This window comes from Papilio polytes, unplaced genomic scaffold (genome assembly GCF_000836215.1).
Source record: "Papilio polytes unplaced genomic scaffold, Ppol_1.0 DF824069.1, whole genome shotgun sequence".
Classification (NCBI taxonomy): Eukaryota; Metazoa; Arthropoda; class Insecta; order Lepidoptera; family Papilionidae; genus Papilio; species Papilio polytes.
Window position 1 is genome coordinate 1,012,807 of NW_013525135.1, and position 20,258 is coordinate 1,033,064.

Genomic DNA, 20,258 nt, shown 5'->3' on the forward strand with positions numbered 1-20,258 from the left:
AAAACAAAGCTCGAGTTTCGAGGATATCTAAACACTTGTAAAAGTCATTGATCATGATAATCCTGCTGGAGATGATAATCCTGATGCTTTTCACGTAAAAAGAAACTTAACTACTTTTAATAAAGTTTTCATGCATATGTCTGTATGCATATAGTATATAGGGTACCTATTTAATGCATCGATAACCACATAGTACATAATAGTGAAAACAATAACATTTCCTACATCCTTAGCATTCTCACAAAAAGTGTGGTATAAAAAGATAGCGTATGTTATAGGTTCGATGACTTCAAAAAACTCATCTAGATGTCTAATTCAATAGCGACATTATAGATTGCGTAATCTTTAGAAATATTTTTCTTAAAAGATAATTTTAGTAGATGTTAAGAGAATTACTTGTGGTATTATTTATTTAGTTGAAAACAGAAGTCCATTATCCCAGAGCAAACAACGCGGTAGTGCAATTATGTGAGGTGTTGTAATTCATAACGATCTTTTGTTAAATCTTTATCTCTTCATGGTCGATATAGAGGCAATGTCAACACCAAGTGCAAATAGTTAATTATAAGTGTATTTAACAATGATAATATTGTTATAGTATGTTTCATTTATCATAAAAAAAATCTTAATTTCGGAGTGCAATGCCAATCTCTTAGTATGTCCATTCTTTATAATTTAACTATAATTTAAATCGATTGCAAACTAAAATGTATCTTTTTGTTTCTAGTCAAGTCTTAGAGTCTCAAGATTTTTATTTTTAAGAATTTATCAGAAAATATAAACATGCCAATTTAAAAAAAAATTAAAGGTATCATGCGATCATTATTGAGTTTGCAATTAAAACTAGTTCAAACTATTCAAACTATGACGCGATATCTATTAATTTATCTTCAAAATGTGAAATAGACATAGTCCAAGTGGTTAAACATTTATGGCATCGATGTCTTATTTTTCTATGACTAAAAAAAACTATGTCTTCCGTGACATATTTGACACGTGACATTATAATTTTTGATTTTGAAAACATTTAATTTAAATACGTTTCTTAACAATGGTACACCCTGTATATTGCATTTGATATATTTCGTTTTGTTTTTCTATCAAGCTTCATATTCAACACGATAAGTTGTTACCTCAGAAACTGGTAAACACAAACTATCATTAGTGCGATTGACTCTCATTCCGTACAAAGTATTGAGTAATGTCTGGAACTAAAGAGAAAACTGTTAGTCCAGAAGAGCAACCTTTTGACGAAAAGAAAGAAATCAAAGATGATTTTGAACGTAAGACTTTCTTCGAAAAATTATGTGCTATCAAATCAAATATTACCGTCGAACCGATTTTGGCTGGTCTAATTATACCATCAACATTATCTCGTCTTGCTGTACAAAACTTAAATCTGGACAAAAGTTGTCGAGTAAAACTTAACTTTGGTGATGAAATTTGTGATGCTTTACTACAGAGAAATGGTAACCTAACTCATTACGAAGGTGAAGTACAGAAAGTTATATCATCTATAGAAGCATGGAAGAGTATCATACAAACAGCTATACCAACATTACTAGTTATATTTATGGGTGCGTGGAGTGATAGAACTGGTAACCGAAAAATGTGCATACTTTTACCTATTTTTGGCGAATTCCTTGTGTGTATTAGTAATCTCATTAGCACCTTTTTCTTCTATCAAGTTTCTGTTGAAGTGACGATGTTTCTCGAAGCATTATTTCCAGCAATAACAGGAGGATGGGTTATGGTCTACTTGGGTGTATTCAGTTATATAAGTGACATCACAAGTGAAGAATCCAGAACTTTTAGAGTTGGACTTGCGAATTTGTGTATGACCGCTGGTATCCCTATAGGCACAGCTCTCAGTGGAATTTTGCTAAAATTGCTAGGCTATTACGGAGTTTTCTCGATTACTGCATCGATATATGTGATAACATTATCATACGGTTTATTTTACCTTAAGAAAAACTCTAAGCTAAGTTCCGGTGAGAACGAAGAGGTAAAGTATACTTGTACGCTAAATAACTTTTATTTTTAATCGAATTTTAACAATCGGTCTGTCAATTTTAATGCAACATTGAACTACTATTGAAAACATTACAAATAACTATTTTTATTTCTAGAAAAAGCCTATAACAATATCAGAACTTGTTACATTAATTAAAGAAACAGTTTTAGTTGCTTTTAAGAAACGAGATGGTAAAACAAGAAGAAAAATTCTCATAACGCTATTGACAGTTGCTATTGTTTATGGACCTAATCATGGTAAGTGAAGATTTTAATTTTTATGAGAACTTTTAGATAAAGAAATAGACAGATTATAGCAGCAGTAATCGTACCTGGACAAGTTCCTTATGCGTATAGTCAAATATGATTTGACTATGGCCTAGTCACCCTTTAATACGCTAGGCTCCGAGCCCCTCGGTGGGGACGTGCTCGTATAGTGAGCTGGTGACGATGATGATAGTCAAATATGAAAATGCAGATCTTTGAAACGTCAAATACCTACAACATTATGAAATTGAAATTTTCTGTTTAAGATAAAGAAAATAAAAACCCTAAAAGGTGACTATAGAAAAAACCCAAAAATGAGATTTACGTTACTTCAGACGAGAATCATTATCAATTTCTCAGTTATAATTTTTGGACATCTTATGTTCCAAATGTCCATTCCAAATGTCCATTATCCAATATGTTTTGCTCCGAGGACGCCATCTAGCGATCCGCTTTACAATAGTGGTTCCCCTCACTCCTGAACCTCAAAAAGTAGCCTTTCGAATCTATCCTGAATCTGACGTTGCTACTGTTTCAAAATGATAAATTGATATTTGTATATGTTGTTGCCAAATATAAGACTTAAAATGTTTTGGTTTTGCAGGTGAGAGAATTATAACATACATGTTCGTGAGATACCGCTTAAAATGGGACGCTGTAAAATATAGTCTTTATTCGACATACAGTATCATCACGCATTCGTTTGGTAAGTTAATGTAGTTACATTTTATTTTATTTACTTTCCTTATTTATTTATCGTACAAAGAGATTTAAACTTAATCATTATAAATAGATCAAAGATGGTAGTGAATGACGCAAGTACGTTTAGAGATCTACAAATATTTGAACACTATTTAACTAGCGTTTGCCCGTGAATCCGTCCGCGTAGAATTATAAAAATAAAAAAGTAAGTAGTCTTCCTTCAGACTATCCAACATCTGTGCCAAATTTCATAAAGAGCAGTTCAGTAGTTTAAGTTACAAACTCTAACAAACATCCATCTAAACTTTTGCATTTATAATATTAGTCAGATTGACTTTCTGTCTTTTGATAATAATCGTGAGTTTTCATCATCTTATTCCTATAAAAACAGACTGTCATTTTTTTTATTCTACCTGAAAAGAAGGTTATACTATTATTATTTTACTTTGGAAAGATGTAGTGCCAACCCATAGTAATATAGGGAAAGCATGTACGGTGTACTTTTCCGCAATTAGGACGAGTGGCGGTTGACTACAGCTAAGACTGTTTTTAGTAAAGAGTTGAACCGTGGTTAGTGATTAGAAATATTTAGATCGATGTTTTCTGACCGATAAGAAAACTGAACTCAGATACGTTAGCACGTTATCAGTTTGGTATCAAACACATTTCTTAAATAGCGGCTTACTTTGAGATATACATTTTTAATTTGATATCTTGCAGGTGCACTGTTTTCTATAACCGTCTTCAGTAAGCGATGGGGCTTTCATGATTCTTTGCTCTGTCTCATCTCTATCACCAGCAAGTTAGCTGGTTCAGTCTTTATTGCGTTCGTCAGAACTGATTTCGAAATGTTTATGGGTGAGTTACATAAATAATGGTGAAGGAGATTCTTAATCATCTCGGATATTAGGTGTCGACTCATCCGGTTATCGTTCATGTCAGTCTTCATTTCAAATTTCCCTTCTTAATCACATGTACGACTAGTTTCCTAAAGAAATTTACATGTAGGCAGTACATTATTTCCTATCGCATTTTTGGCCTTATTTAGCATAATATGGCATAGCATTTTGAGGTAAATATATAAGAACCAAAACGGTTACTGCCAGAGGATATTACAGTGTAATACAACTCAGAGCATCCAGTAAAATCAGCTCGCTCGTAAAACCAGACTGGATTTACTAAATTACGGTCCGCCATCAAAATAAAACCATAACTATAAATGGCTCATACTTTTCTCTTATTAATCTATCTTGTTCCGGACAAACAACTTAATGTAAGGAAAAAATGTTGCCAATTTTAATGTGTTATTCGTATCACGTATGCAAATTTATGGAATTGCTAAATCCGGGTAATAAAACTAGTTGAAGCAAGCTGCAGTAACCTCCCCAAGTTACCTTTATAAATTTCAATAGCGAACTTTTTTTTATAATAGGTAATAACGCAAGCTGCTACTGGATTTCGCCAAAACAGCGAAACGATAGCTGTCCATAGAGGTCCGCATTTACGCACACATAACAGAACTCTTTATCTTGTTAACGAAGTATCCAATAATTAATAATTAACGACCTCTTAACGATAGTTATTTTTAAAAGACTACCTATGTCAGTAAAATCGTAGCTACTCTTCAAGATTACGACATCTGTAAAATTGAGGGCAAACAGAATATAATTTATTGCAAAAGAAGAAGGTTCAAATTCGCTTGTTTTTTCATTATCAACGAATCAGCGACTTACCTGATGTGACCTGACCTATTGATCATAGCATGTGTATGGGTGTACAAAATTAACCAGAAGTTGGAAGAGTAGAAAAGGATAACGAAAATGTTGAGTATTTTGGTTTATTCGTGGAATTTAATTTAATATTTCTTGTGTATTCCAGTACCCATAGTGGAGATATTAAACGCGTTAACATTCACATCACTAAGATCGATGATATCCAAACTGGTGTTGAACGAGGAGGTTGGTGAGTGACTTTTGACTGTAACATTACGGATCCTGTATTTATTTTTTTCGTTTTGTTACATAGTAACAACTGAATAAAAAAAGAAAGAGGTTTAACTAAAACATTTTTTTTTATTGAATTGAAGGTATTTATTCGTATTAAAACAAAAAAACACCTTTTTCTACTAGACAAATAAAACAAACAACCAAACGTCATGAGGACATAAACAGTAAATTATTAAGATTGACTATGTATGGCTACAAAGGTAGAGGAAGACCACAGAATGTATTGTTGGAATGAGTGAAAGAGGATATGCATAAGGGATTGAATTCAGATATGACGGTTGCTGGAGATGTACGAAACAGCACATACTGTACCGACCTTCCGTAGGACGATGAGTTTTATGAAGAATAGAAGAGTTAATTAGTAAAAATTGGGTTATTTAAATGTATATTTTTTCAGGTAAAATGAACTCCTTATTCAGTTTGGTGGAAACGCTCGCAGCTCTAGTCTTCGACCCGACGTATTCCACTCTTTATGCCAAAACGTTACCGATATTCGCAGGGACTGTCTACATATTCAGCGCTGTCATGACTCTACCGCCGATCTCATTGTTGATGTGAGTATTGTCATAAATCGATTGTCGATTGTTTCGCAGCCAATTCAACTGTTTAGTTGCACAACTAAAAATCGAGTAGTGTGCGCACCTCCTTAAGCTCATAGGAATCAAAGCGAGATTAAAGAGTTGTGCGATAGTTTAGTTTTCAGTTTCATGGTTTAAAAGTTAACACCATCGTATCTCCATATATCTTTATTTCTTATTCTTTATATAATACATTTTACAAGATTTGATATAAAAATAAAATAAAATATGTAATATAAAAAATAGAGCACCACCGGCTGCGGAATCCGATGACTCAAGCAACCAGTGGTCAGGGCTGCAGAGACAGGAACCTCCTCACTATTCGTGCAGTTTCTCAAATAACCGCCTTTTGAATGGGGCCCTTAATCCTACAGTCTAGCCAGAGCTTCTTGAGTACCATTGTATATATTGTTAATGACAGTAGTTATTTCATAATTGAAGATTTCATTCTTAGTATTTCTTTCAGTTGGTTGTTTACTGAGCATCGTAGAGATAGAAGACTTAAAAGAATGCAATCAGCTTCTTGTGACATTATGCAGGCTACAAATGAAAAGATGAACTCCAAATAGGCAGACGTTACCATACTTAATTTTAGGCATGTTTTCTTCTGCATGAGAAGGACTGACATCTCTGGAACATGGGCTTGATTATAAGTTGATATTGGTTTTCATAAACAAACAAGGCCAATAAAGATGTATCCTTAATAAAACTTTCATTCCATTGTAGTTTTATTTTAAGTATTTTGTACTATGTTATGTTATTTTCAATAAAGTATTTTAATAGAAAATGTTCGTTTCCTTTATTTACACGTATCATACTTTTCTTTTCCAATTTACAATAAATAAAAACCCTGATGAAATGTCTTCTGACCAAATACTGAAACTAATCTTAAACACTGTGCTTACTTGCTACTTTGCTTTACCCTAACATTTAATACCCTGTTCCATATTCAATGTCGTTTCGGTATTTGGCCGTAAATACAATTTAAGATACCCAAAGCAAATGGTATGTAGATGTCCTTTGAATTTTTAAGTTGACAGATAAGACGGACTATTTTTTAATATTAGTGGATTTTTGTTAATTAACTAATATTTCCTTCAACTATTCCAACTAAGCTCTAGACTTGTGCTACGATGTGGTTGACGACAACTCGAATGGCGGGATTCGAACCCTCGACCGCAAGATCGGTAGTCCGTACCCCAAACCATTAGGCTATTGACGCTTAAACTTGTTTCTTTTAACATTACCTTTATTTATACATAAATTCCTATAGTTGGTGAAGCAAGTGACATTAATAAGACAACAACTTCCGACTACAACAGTTGTAAAGCCGCAAAGGACGCCCCCACCTCGTACTGATAAAGTTACGAGCCAATTGAAACTACGAACTGTTGTAACAAGTTATTGAACCAACAGCTGTTTCAAGTTATTGAACAAATCCTCGCGTACATAATTTCTATTTGCGTTGTTAGTAATGTTAAGAACATTAGTTGCAATACGAATCAAATACTTTAAACTTGATAAAAGCCTACTTACTAATGTTATAAACTTGCTTTTCCCGGGACTTGATCCGCATGGAATTAAAAAAGTGTAATATCCAGCCTAATTTTAGTCCCCTTCTCTTTACCAACCTTTTCTTATAAGAAGAGGATGGGTAGAGGAAGTGAATTTGACAGTGGAGGAGATGCATAGGAAGGGGAAATATCCTCTTTATGTGCGTCTCCTCCGCCGTCAGATAAGGGTAGGCAACGCATCTGCAATTGCGGATGTCTATGGGCAGCGATTCTTTGCCATTTCGGCGGATTCAGGTGGCCGCTTGCTCGTTTGCCACCTTATGTTTTAAAAAAAATCCATGTAATCTCTCGCATTTATAATATTAGTATGATGTGAAAGTTTAGATAGATGGTTATTTGTTAGAGTTTACAGCCTAAACTGGTGAAGGGATCCCGACGAAATTTGGCAAAGGTATAGAGATAATCGTGAAGAACATGTAGGCTACATTTTAGTTTTTTTTTATTACACTTTTAAGTAGACACGGGCATAAGCTAGTTTCTTTATAAATGAGAAATAGTCTGATCGACATACCTCATAGGATATGAGTAAGAAGGGAGTGAATTCAGTAATGATTGTGGACCAGCGTGATTCACTATGGCCTAATCACCCCTAACTTAGGGTAAACTCCGTGACACTTAATGGGGACGTATCGTGGGCTGGTGATGATGATGATGACTACGGTAGAATAACCCAACTCTCCGTAACGTAAACTCAAGAAGATATTTAATTAGGAAAAAGGTTATAATGTTTTGATCGATTTTGATGATTTGTTTTATATTCCATAAAATCAAGTATAGTATGCAACTACCTACGAATGTTTATGTAACGATGAACGTAAATTGAAGCGCTAACAACCAATAGCCTCAACGTAACACTAGAATTATACAGATGACCGCTCCACCTAATAACCGGAAGGCTACTAAATATACACCGGCTGTATTAAATGACATAACCTTGATAGAATGAAATGTTGATAATGTTGCGTTTACACTAAAAACAAACAGCAACATGTTGCTATATTTTATTTGTTAAAGATTATAAGTGCGGGCAACCGTAACTAAACTATCGCAAATCTGTTGTGCGATTGGCAATTGTTTCGGAGCTAATTCAACTGTTTAGTTGCACAACTAAAAATCGAGTAGTGTGTGTACCTCTATATAAGTCCATAGGAATCAAATCGAGACTAAACAATTGTGCGATAGTTCAGTTGCGGGTGTGCGCCCACTATAATAGTGGTGACAATATATACAATATATGTTTGATTCGTTTGCAATTCACGCTAATAAAAAGGGAAGTTTTAAAAACAATATCTTTCATTTGTGCTCTTCATTTGTTTTAGTGAGGTTTTGTTTTTTTTAATAATGTCTGTTTTCTTTCTGCTGTGACCGCCCACAGTAAATTGATATAACAACATTGTAAGTAACTGGGTGGTGTTTAAAAAATTCAGACAGCATTGATCGTCTTTTGTTTTAGCCAGCACTTGTTAAATAAACTATGATACTTCATACGTCGACATTGAAATAAATTCCAGAGTAATAAAGTGCCTACTTAACATTACTTACTCCAGTTTCCATCAACCAGCACCTAAAGTGATTTTAGATAAATGTTTCTTTGGCTAAGTGTCTAAGCAAATCCTAAATCTAAATCATTATGACCTTAAGAGATACTTAAGGAACCCCTGAATTTAAAAGACACTTGGTGAAATAGTGTGTACTTTTCAAGAACCTAAAATCGTCAGATAATCCATACCATTATAATAAAGCGTAAACACACACTTCTTTGTTACCTAATTTGTCAGCAATTACAGCATCACCTGCTCACTATACGTCCCCACCGAGGGGCTCGGAGCCTACCCTAATACGGGGTGATTAGGCCATAGTCAACCACGCTGGCCAAGTGCGGGTTGGTTGACTTCACATATATTTTTTAATTTCTTCGCCGATATGTGCAGGTTGCATCACGATGTTTTCCTTCACCGTAAGAACGTCGGGTAAATTATGTACATATGAAAATTCGAAAAATCGAAAGTCACATTGGTACATGGCGGGATTCGAACCCAAGACTAGTAGATTACAAGTCAAGTGTTCAAACCACTGAGCCACCGACGCTCTTACAGCATATTTTTGAATAATTCTATTTTCAATAAAAAAAACTTACGCCACGCTTTAGGCTGTATATTTTCCCGCCATTAAACTTAGGGGGTAAATTATGATGATTACATTCAAAGAGACCAAAGTTGCTGCCAACATCAAGGAAGCAAGGTTGCCATGGTTTGTCATCGTCATATTGACATTTGCAATTGATAATTTGACAGATAAACGATAAAAATAAATTTTTCATAATTTGATGCGGATGAAGTCGCACGGGAACTGCTAGTCAATTATTCAAAATTCTGTTTTCTTGTTTCTACCTCACTTTAATTAAATCGCAATGAACGATAACAGCACCTATGTATGTAAGTGCACTAATATTATCATTCGAAATTGTTGAACACTCAAGACAAAGTTGACCACACTGATACTTTTGTGTTAGATTGCTGTCCGTTAACGTTAGTATACATTGATCCTTGTTTCAATTTATTTACATAACTCGACTTCATCAACACATAATTGTAAACCATTATATAGTAGACAATAATATCCCCGCGTGTATCAGCTATCTTCCAATCGAAATCTCATCAAAATTCCAGCAGTTTTGGAGGTTACTCAAAACAAAAGCCTTGGGAACAGACAGATTTTTGTATGTCATTTTAAAAATTGATCTTTGATTAGAAGTAAAACAATAACTTGAAATAAGTATGCTCTATTACATCCAGGAATAGTTTACCTTACCAACCAGTAGTTTCGGAGTCTATTCAATGCAAACAAACAATCAAATATATCCTATTTACAATAATAGTATAGATAATAATCTAATTAACAAATTGAAAACGATATTAGTTAGAAGATTTGGACGATTAATGACTTTTACGTTATCACAGATATATTTTGTCTCCTTTTTGTCGAAGACGACGAAAGAGATGGTGGCAGAATAAGTGCTTGGATAGTTGAAACACACATAAATGTATGAGTAAAAATATTATCATCTTTTTTCTTTGATTTGAAACTTGAATAGTTAAATTATAGTGTAATACAAGCTAAATAACCTTGTCTACAGGAAAATAACCTAAATAAAGCAATAGAAAATCTCATTCAACATTACAATTACTGCAATAAAGATAGGAATAAAACGTGCCAATAATATTGACATTTCTCTGATTTGTTCATAACATTAATTTGATTATTAATATAGTCCGACTGCTTACAGAAACAAGTTTTGTTTCCATGCATTTTGTGTGTCTTTTGGTAACAGTCCATTGACCAGCAAAATAAAAAACAAAACTTTAATACGTTACCAATGAAAAAGGTTTGGATTGTCGCAGGTTTTAGTGTAAATTATTCCAAATTGATGAGTATAAAGTTGATAAAAATCACAGAAAAAGTAAAAAAAAAGTTGCCACATTTTTGCAAATTGAGAACATTTTTATTTCATACCAGGATGTAACAGAAGAGTTCTTTTATATCAAACTAGGTGTTCCCGTGCGACTTTAAATTATGATAACATTATTTTATTATCTACATTTGTCAAATTATCAATTGCAAATGTCAAAACGACATGACACGATGACAACTTATGGTCTCTTTCCCACATTAGGGTTTTTATTCAAAATATTTACCCCCTAAGTTCAGTGGCGTAAAATATATAGCCTAAAGCGTGACGCAAGTGTAAGGCTTTTTATTAAAATAAAGAATTATTCAAAAATATCCTGTTATTGCTGATATCTTAGGCAACAAAGAAGTGTGTGTTTATGCTTTATTATAATAGTATAGAAGTATAGATTTCAATCCGTAGCTTAATACCAATACTGATCTAGATATTATCACCACCCAACCAGGCCTCTGTCAATATTTATACCTTTATTATGTTAAAAACAAAATGCTAGACGTTTTTACTAATTCATGACACAATAACCTTCGATAAACATAATCTTATAATCTTCAATTTGCTGATACTGTACTTCCTACTAATATTTTAGCAATACAAGTACATAAGTAATCATATTTTAGCATATCGTGTGAAATAATAACTAAGTACATTGTTTATTTGATAATTTAGAATCAATGCCCGTGGCCTAATAGCACAAACCAGTTATACACATCTACCAATGCATTTAATTCTACGTCTACACACGTCTGCGATTAGGACACTTGTTCTAGAATGTTATTGTCCCTTGTTTAAATTGAGATACAAGTGTTACATTACTTTCTCGTGTCTCACACTAAATTTTTCCCGCGATATTGTCTGCGCAGAATTAGTAAAGGTAGCCTATGTGTTTTTCCAAAATATGTTCTACATCTGTGTCAAATTTCGTCAAGATCCGTGAAGTCGCTCCGAATAAATCTTCTAACAAACATCCAAACATAATTCTAGTCATTTTTCGCATTTGTAGTATAAGTACATTTGGCTTAGTTTACTTAGTTCTTCTCTTTTACTTCTTTCTGTCCTCTACATATTTATCTCTGACATGTGACTTGTGACTACATTTGTACCTTATTTTCGGTTAGCCTCTGGCTTTACTGGATATGGCTCAACCACTACAAATTATATTAATGTATCCTTACAACTATTATGTTATAAACTACGTTATCGTCCTTGCTATTAAAATGCACGTAGCATTGACCATTTGATATCACTTGAATTCTCTGGACTCGGTACAACCGCAGTTGTGTCTCCAATTACCTACTTAAGCAATTGCCCTCAACCGGAACGTCCTTTGTACGTAACAAGTTCAACTAAATGTTACCAAGGTAAAAGAATATTTTATACAAAGTCCAACAGGAAAGATTTTAGCTGACAAATGAGCAGTGCGATTTAAACCATATTTAATGATTTTGATGCCTACTTACATGCTAAAGAATGAATACGTCTGTCAGACAGAGGAGAAGACAAACAAATAGAAGATACGCTCTTTTACCATCCTTCTCCTCAGTTTTTAATCATCAAATAATTTACTTGGTCAGATCGTGAACAGTTAAGTCTGTACTTAACAAATGTTATCGCGTTACCATTGTGGTTAAGTACAAATATTATTCGAAAACATTTTGAGTTAATTGTTTTGAATTTAAATGGCGTTAACGATCGTGAGTAAGATGCGTAATTGACAATACTCTTTCTAAATATATCAATTAGCAAATGTCGAATGTTTTTCTTGCTGCTCGTTACACAATGGTCATTTGCTTGTTTATCAAAGATCAGTTTACCTTCAGCCTTCCGATGCTTTAGAGCGCATGCATCGGTTGACGTGGAGTGAGATTTTTATTGCATTTATTAGTGAATATGTGTATTGTAACTTCAATTTTGGTATGAATACGTCTTTTAACTATATCTCTTTTAAATTCGCTTCTTAATTTTAATTTAAAATTAAGATTCAATCATACAATTTGTATCGCTTATTAATTGCCAGTACTTGAATAACCGGTTTTATAGCAAGTATTTTTTTTTCTTATTTTAAAATTCGTCTGTTCTAAGTAGTTTTAATATTTAGATACTGGGATTTTGAGTTTCATCCGTCAATTTAAAGTGACTTAACTTAATTACATTGTAGATTATTTTTAAGATGCTTTTACATTAATGTTCATTGTTATCAATTAATTGACAAATAATACTTTTTTAGTGTTTTTGTTATATAGATAATAAAATACAGTATTTTTCTTGATTCATAAAATTGGATTCAGTTATATTAAATTGAAAACTTTAATTAGTTATAAACTCCGTAGAAAATGTTTATTAAAACCACTATTTGCACAAAAAAATAGTCAATTTTTGAGATGACACGATAAATAGCAAAGTACACAAAAAGTAAATTACTGTTTACTAAAATAGTTAGCTCGTAAAAACCTGTGGCTAACCGATTTACTCATTGTAAGTTTACTTACCATCTGGTTTTTATATTTAGTTTTATCGGAATTTTACCAATAAATACGTGTATTATTAACATCTATGTAAACGACTGTGGTAAATAACTTCACCACTGAAGTGTCAATTTTTTCATCTTTTGGAGCACACTCAATATAATCTATATTTCACTCGTGTTATTGTGAGATGAAATTAGTTCACAGTCAAGCATTAGATAGATAAATTCTATGTAACTAACACTTATTACCTCCGTTGCAGATATTAACTTACAAGATCAAATAATACAAGAAAGTGTATTGTACGTTGATCTAGCTAATATAAAACAAAAGCTAATTATCAACATTCTATGTTTTATCTATATCTACATTTAATTGATATCATACAAACATATCGTGCAAACAAATAATACAGGGCATTACTGTGTCTAAACAGACGTGTATTGTGTTAAAGTTTGTATTAATATTTGTGACACAAAGAAATGGGAACAACTTCAAATTGAAGTAACATAAATAAAAATGGCAGATAAGAAACAAAGAGAAGATATAAAAGAAAAGAAGGAAGAGAAACCGTTGAACGATGATATCGAAAAGAAAACCAAGAAGAAGACCTTTAGAGAAAGGTTAAGGCATATAAAAAATAATATAACCGTTGAACCATTATTAGCAGGTTTGATTATACCAAGTGTTATATCAAGATTTGCTATGTCGAATTTCAATTTGGACAAAGCGTGCAGAGTGAACCTTGACTTTGGAGATGAAATTTGCACCGCACTTGTAAAAAGAACGTCTAACAACTATACAGTTTGGGAGAAAGAAGTGCAAAAGTTAATATCATCAATAGATATTTGGAAAAGTGTTATACATACTTCATTGCCGTGCATCATAATAATGTTCTTAGGAGCTTGGAGCGATAGGACTGGGAAAAGAAAAATTTGCATCCTCTTGCCGATTTTCGGAGAATTCGTTACATCAATTAACAACCTGATTAACGTATATTTCTTCTATGAAATACCAGTGCAAGTGACAGTATTTTTAGAGACTATATTTCCATCAATAACTGGAGGTTGGGTGACGATGTTTCTGGGAGTTTTCAGTTACATTAGTGACATCACTTCTGAAGAATCAAGGACATTTAGAGTTGGTATGGTAAACTTCTGCCTCACAGCCGGATTACCCGTGGGTATTGGATTGAGTGGAATTCTCCTACAAAGACTTGGATATTATGGAATATTTTCAGTAACTGCTGTACTTTTTTGCGTCGTTCTTACTTATGGATGTTTCTTCTTGAAAGAACCGAACGACTGGCTTCGAGACAACGGTCGCCCAGTGGTATGTTATGTTTTTATTTAACAAGCTATTATAATTGGACAGACTGACAGAATGACAGATATATGTGAATATGATAAATTCAGTTCCTATATCACGAACCTAAATATTAAAACAGTATTATCCACAATTTTAAAAACAATAAACACAAAAACATATATCGAATCTTAATAACATAACCTAGCCTGACAGACAGGTTCAAAAATGAAAAAGTTGTTTGTATTTATTACTATTAATAACACAAAACTAAGATGTAAACATGTTTTTATGCAAACATTTTTACTAAAATCATTCTAAAAACGGAAAAAGTAATACCTTTACATATTAATCAAAAATATTTATCTCGGATTAACATACAATTTGTAAATGATAGTACGACAGTGTATTTCAAAACGAGATAAGATTTTTTCATGGCTGTGAATAGTAATCGCGACTGATGGTCGATAGCATCCATAAATTATATACCAATTCATAAATCGTTTCTGTACAGCACAATTTTAGAAGCAGAAACTTACCTGAATACCTCGACAGATAGAGCAAAGTTTTATTCCTAGATAATTGAAAATTTTTAACACCAGATGTTTTTTTATGTCTAAAATTTTTCGATAAAAGTATTACTGTTATACTTTATGCCTAATGGAGCGCTGCAGAAATCTAATACTAGGATAGAATAAATTAAAAAAAAACTCTACGTCAAAAATAGTCATTATTATTACATGACACCATAAACGAATTGCCCAGTAAGCATTATAGCAATAATCTCTATTATTTCATACTTTGAAACCATTATTAAACTTAACAAGTGGTCACGCTTCTGCCTACGATAATAAATTTATTTCTGCATGTCACCTCCATTTATCTCTTCAACCATTATATTTCCGATTTGTGGGAAGTTTTTATGTAACTATTGAATTTATGTTATGATTGAAACTAAAATTCTCAGGATTTAAAAGCAAATAATATAATTCAATTAGATCGGGAGTATATTATGACTCAAACACAATGGCATTTCTTTACGTACATATCTTGTCTTACACGAGTTAGATAGTTTATTAATCTAATCAAATATGTATAATATAACATTCTTATAAGCTTATGGGATATGTACATAAAATAATAACAAGGGACTATCAAAGTCCAGAAGTATTTTTTTAAATCATAAAGTAACATCAACAACCGACCACCACGATATGCCGAACTAGGGAAGTGAGCCCCCAAAAGGAAAAAGTGGATAAAGAACAGGGATTAATATTAGGCTTCCAACATGCACCGTTTTAAAACGAAACGTGGTATTGTCAACTTGAGGCCTGTCTTCCGTATAGTTATGGTATTGCACAGGGTTAGCCGGCATATTCTTTTTTTTTTATAACATAAGGTGGCAAAAGAGCAAGCGGCCACCTGAAACCGCCAAAATGGCGAAGCGACCGCTGCCCATAGACATCCGTAATTGCAGATGCGTTGCCTACCCTTATACGACGGAGGAGACGCACATAAAGAGAATATTTCCCCTTCCTTTGCATCTCCTCCACCGTGAAATCCACTCCCAACCTCTCCTTATAAGGAAAGGGTGGTAAAGAGAAAGGGACTTAAATTAGGCCTCCGGTACCACACTCATCAGAAGAAACACGGAATTGCTTCCATTTCACGCCTGTCTTCTGTGTGGTCGTGGTATTACACCGGGCGTGCCGGCGCATTCGTGCTAAGATGTTAAAGCGAGGATAATACCACTGTTAAAATTCGTGCAACAGATGTTGCTGGCTACCACAGAAAAGACTTGATTTATGAGATAAAACTGATACCGGATAAAGAAATAATAGGGTTAATGTGACAAAGAATTCGCAAAAAAATAAAGCACAAAATGAGCCAATGAGAGATAAAAATTAATATTTACTCAGAAGAAATTATAACTAAAACCATAGTCTTCGTTAAATAAGAGGGAAATACTCTTGAAATGTAAATTATACAATTTAATTGATGGTGCTTGCAGATAGAACGTGCAGAGACACCTAAGGTTTCCTTCTTCAATGTGTCGCACGTAGTCGAGACGGTAGATGTCGCTACTCGACGCCGTCCTTCCAACAGACGTGTGAAAGTTATTCTGACATTGCTCAGTGTCTTCATTTTGTATGGACCATCGATGTGTGAGTTTTAATTTTACAATTTTAATGTAATTTTATCACTGCTGTTAAATGTTAAAAGTTTTAAATCGAAATTAAATGAAGTATTTTCTAAGAAAAATTGTTATCTGTTTAAGACACTTGTTTTGCTTCATACTTCATAAACTTTTTGTCATTTTTACATTACACTAGCTTTTGCCTGCAACTCCGTCCGCATGGAATTGAAAAAAAAGTGAGTAGGCCAGGTGATCTTACAGGCCATGGTCTACATCTATGACAAATTTAATTGTGATCCATTCAATTAGGAGGCCAGGTTAGGCTACAATCTCTAACAAACATCCGTCAATTAAAATTTTCGCATTTATAACACTGGCAAGATTGTGTCAATTGTGATTTCTTTATAATTCGTGTTAATTTTTATTTTTTCAGCGGAGCACACAATATTTTATCTATTTGTGCGAAATCGCCTTAACTGGGATATGGTCAAATATGGTCTTTATGCAAGTTACTCCATCCTGTTACATTCCTTTGGTACGTTAATTTCTGTTAAATATTAAATTAATTGGATATTTATGAGTTCTATTTAACTTTATTTTCTGTTAAAAAATGTTTTGGATTCAAGTTTTTCTGGAACATTCCCTACCACTGCTTCTTCTTTTCTATTATTCTCTTTGATTCATCACTATTACTTATTAGAAGTGTATTCCTATTACCAGGTGCTATGTTCTCAATCACAATATTAAGCAAACGACTGCAAATCGACGACTCTTTCCTCTGCTTGCTCTCAATTAGCAGTAAGTTCTTCGGCTCCATTTGGACTGCGTTCGTACAGTCAGACATCGAAATGTATTTAAGTAAGTATTATTCAAAAATTGTATTACAAAAGATTAGCATACAAATGAATACGCATTGTTTCGTCCATTTCCTTTCTAGACGCCTCATCCTCTGCCTTATCAATTTCCTCTATCCGTCTTTTCCTTATAAAGTAATTGGACGGGAAAGTGGACTAAAATTTGGCTTTCGACACACACACTCATTAAGCGAAGCGCGGAATTGCTTCCACTTCTTTCGTTGTTTTTCACTGACCGAGCCAGCCCTATCTTGCAAAATATGTTATTCCGACCTTTACCACTATTAAAATAATGTAAGCGAGAAAATTATCTACATGTAAATGAACTATTCGACAATTATAATTACTTGATACTCAATAGGCTCTTCATAATAATGTTATAAATCATATCCGTGTTCTACCTGCATATTCAAGTGGTATTGTTAAGTACGGAAAATATACTAACGTTGATTATGACATTATCGATAGAAACCGTATCATAGTTCACGATTTATAATTTCAGTTCCAGTTGCTGAAATACTGAATGCTACAACATTCACATCGCTGCGGTCAATCATATCCAAGTTGGTTGATAAACAAGAAACTGGTAAGAACATATAAATAATTGGAGAGTAGAATTTTCAACAGACACTTTAACAAAATTCACCAAAGGTAACGCGGAAATCACATCATGTCTTCCTTACTATATGCCTAATACTTTATGGTCATGATATTATAACCGTTGTGAGTGTCATTTGCGCAGTAATATTGCCGCGTCTACCATTGATAAAAGTCAAAGAAGTGTAAATCTCCCAACCCTGGGCTGTTGTGGTAAGGCCTAATCATCTCTAGATAGGTGATTTCTTGGTAAAACGTGTGATATGACAAATTCCTTTGTTCCAGCTAAAGTGAATTCATTGTTTTCACTAACTGAGACGCTCGGCTCGCTCGTGTTCCATCCGTTCTACTCGTGGGTGTACATGCGGACGCTGCACGCGCTGCCGGGGGCAGTGTTCCTCATTAGTGCGGCCTTCATTGTTCCCGCCGCCTTCATTCTTACGTAAGTCTAACACGTAACTCTATGAAACTACAGTTTGCTTTTGCTTTTAAATAGTTCAACGGATCATTTTGTTTATAACAAAATCCTGTCTCAGGATGACGTAATAAAGTGAATAGTAATAAATTATTATTTGTAGAAGCATTATTTCAATTTATATGTCGATGGATAATATTTGTCAGGGGACATAATCTGAAAATTTGCAATAAAATATTTGTAACTTCATCGACAAATTTTGAGCGAGATTCTTCGGTGTGCTTTATGCCAAATAGAGACGCTTCACAAATTTAATTCAATGGCGATGACCTTTTGAATACGTTATTTGTCGTTACTTTAAAGTCTGGTGTTATTAAAAAGAAAACTAAAACTACCACGACGGTGGTTAGTGCACTATTACGAGTGATCTTTGCAGAAATTAAAAATTATATATATTTTTTTCAGATATTTCTACACACAACACAGAAGAGAATTGAGAAATGCGAGAAAAGTCGCGTTAGAAAATCAAGAGAAAAATGATGCACAGAATTCAAAACCACAAATAAGCAATAATTTACCAGAGACGATTGGACGGATAGAGACTGAATTTGAAAAATCGAAATTATAAAGCCATATTTGTTAATTATTTTTAATCGTAATATATGAAACGTTTTAAAAATGTACACATAAGACAGATAGCCTTTAAATAAATAACACTTAAAAAAAACGTACAGACGAATTGAGTACCTCCTTCTTTTGGGAAGTCGGTCAAAAAAACATTTTACATGAAGTTTAATAGAAAGTAAATTATTGGAACGAAATTATTAAAACTTTCGTGAGACATTATACTACACGATTTATGACACGGCTAAAACTCACGTGGGAATTTTCGGTGTAGGCACCGTCTAGTTTCAAACCCGTAGGGGGTCCTTCTTCAGGGTGAGTTTTTGCCGGCTTTATTCGCTATCGCGTCGCAAGTCACTGCGTGCAATAGCCGGCAAAGCTCGATTCGACAGAGCGGGGGGTGCGGGGGGACGCTGTGCGTCGGCGGAGGCGAACTCGAAACTGAAGAGTTGGTGATGTTATTGTTTGAAACTGGTCGGTGGATACATCGAAAGTTCCCACATGAGTTTTAGCCGTGTTATAAATCTTATTGAAACTAATTTAACATAATCCATGAGTTTAGTGTATATTGTAAGATCGCTTCAAGAAATTGTTCATACATATTGCAGATGGACTTTAACTCGAAATTATTATTATAAAACAAAAGTTTATTGTATTCTCAAATAGTTAAGGTTATAGATATTAATACTAGTAAGGTGAATATTACTAAATGGGGTTACTGTATTGAGCACTGTACAAATAAAATTATTGCAAACTAACTGTTCCCGTGCGACTTCATCCGCATGAAATTATGAAAATTTTATTTTATTGTTTACATTTGTCAAATTATCAATTGCAAATGTCAAAATGACATGACATGATGACAACCTTGCTTCCTTGATGTTGGCAGCAATTTATGGTCTCTTTTCCACATTGGGGTTTTTCATTCAAAATATTTACCCCTAAGTTTAATGGCGTTAAAATATATAGCCTAAAGCGTGACGCAAGTGTAGGACTTTTCATAAAAAGAAGAAAAATTCAAAAACATGCTGTAATTATTGACATCTTAGGCAACAAAGAAGTGTGTGTTTACGCTTTATTATAATAGTATAGATAAAACATTAATACATCTAAATTAAGAACTAGGTATTGTTATAACGGAAATAATAAGAACCCTTGAAATTATTGTACGAGTTTTTATAAGCTTTTTCACTACTTTATTTGCAAGGATCGGATGACCAAGGACAACGCGAAGACGGTCACACATTAGAAAAGC

The 20,258-nt window shown here is 33.5% G+C and overlaps 2 protein-coding genes across 2 annotated transcripts; both read left to right on the forward strand.

Annotated features, from left to right (window-relative positions):
* The first annotated feature begins 996 nt into the window (after positions 1–996).
* Positions 997–6,311, forward strand: LOC106100065 (proton-coupled folate transporter-like). Its single transcript, XM_013278804.1, has 7 exons — positions 997–2,005; positions 2,130–2,271; positions 2,885–2,986; positions 3,703–3,840; positions 4,861–4,944; positions 5,386–5,542; positions 6,033–6,311. The coding sequence occupies exons 1-7, from the start codon at positions 1,202–1,204 to the stop codon at positions 6,133–6,135; spliced, it is 1,530 nt and encodes a 509-aa protein (XP_013134258.1). The 5' UTR covers positions 997–1,201; the 3' UTR covers positions 6,136–6,311.
* Positions 6,312–12,413: 6,102 nt separating this feature from the next.
* LOC106100244 (proton-coupled folate transporter-like) lies at positions 12,414–19,057 on the forward strand. Its single transcript, XM_013279040.1, has 8 exons — positions 12,414–12,520; positions 13,334–14,403; positions 16,388–16,541; positions 16,947–17,048; positions 17,234–17,371; positions 17,870–17,953; positions 18,250–18,406; positions 18,845–19,057. Exons 2-8 carry the CDS (start codon positions 13,591–13,593, stop codon positions 19,005–19,007), a joined length of 1,611 nt encoding a protein of 536 aa, XP_013134494.1. The 5' UTR covers positions 12,414–12,520; positions 13,334–13,590; the 3' UTR covers positions 19,008–19,057.
* Positions 19,058–20,258: the final 1,201 nt, after the last annotated feature.

Bases quoted from the DNA above. Each gene is read 5' to 3' on its own strand.
- LOC106100244 (XM_013279040.1), top strand. From the start codon at position 13,591: ATGGCAGATAAGAAACAAAGAGAAGATATAAAAGAAAAGAAGGAAGAG. The intron at 17,372-17,869 runs GTAAGTATTATT...TTATAATTTCAG, and splicing joins AGACATCGAAATGTATTTAA to TTCCAGTTGCTGAAATACTG. The intron at 18,407-18,844 runs GTAAGTCTAACA...TATTTTTTTCAG, and splicing joins CCCGCCGCCTTCATTCTTAC to ATATTTCTACACACAACACA.
- LOC106100065 (XM_013278804.1), top strand. From the start codon at position 1,202: ATGTCTGGAACTAAAGAGAAAACTGTTAGTCCAGAAGAGCAACCTTTT. The intron at 3,841-4,860 runs GTGAGTTACATA...TGTGTATTCCAG, and splicing joins TGATTTCGAAATGTTTATGG to TACCCATAGTGGAGATATTA. The intron at 5,543-6,032 runs GTGAGTATTGTC...TATTTCTTTCAG, and splicing joins CCGCCGATCTCATTGTTGAT to TTGGTTGTTTACTGAGCATC.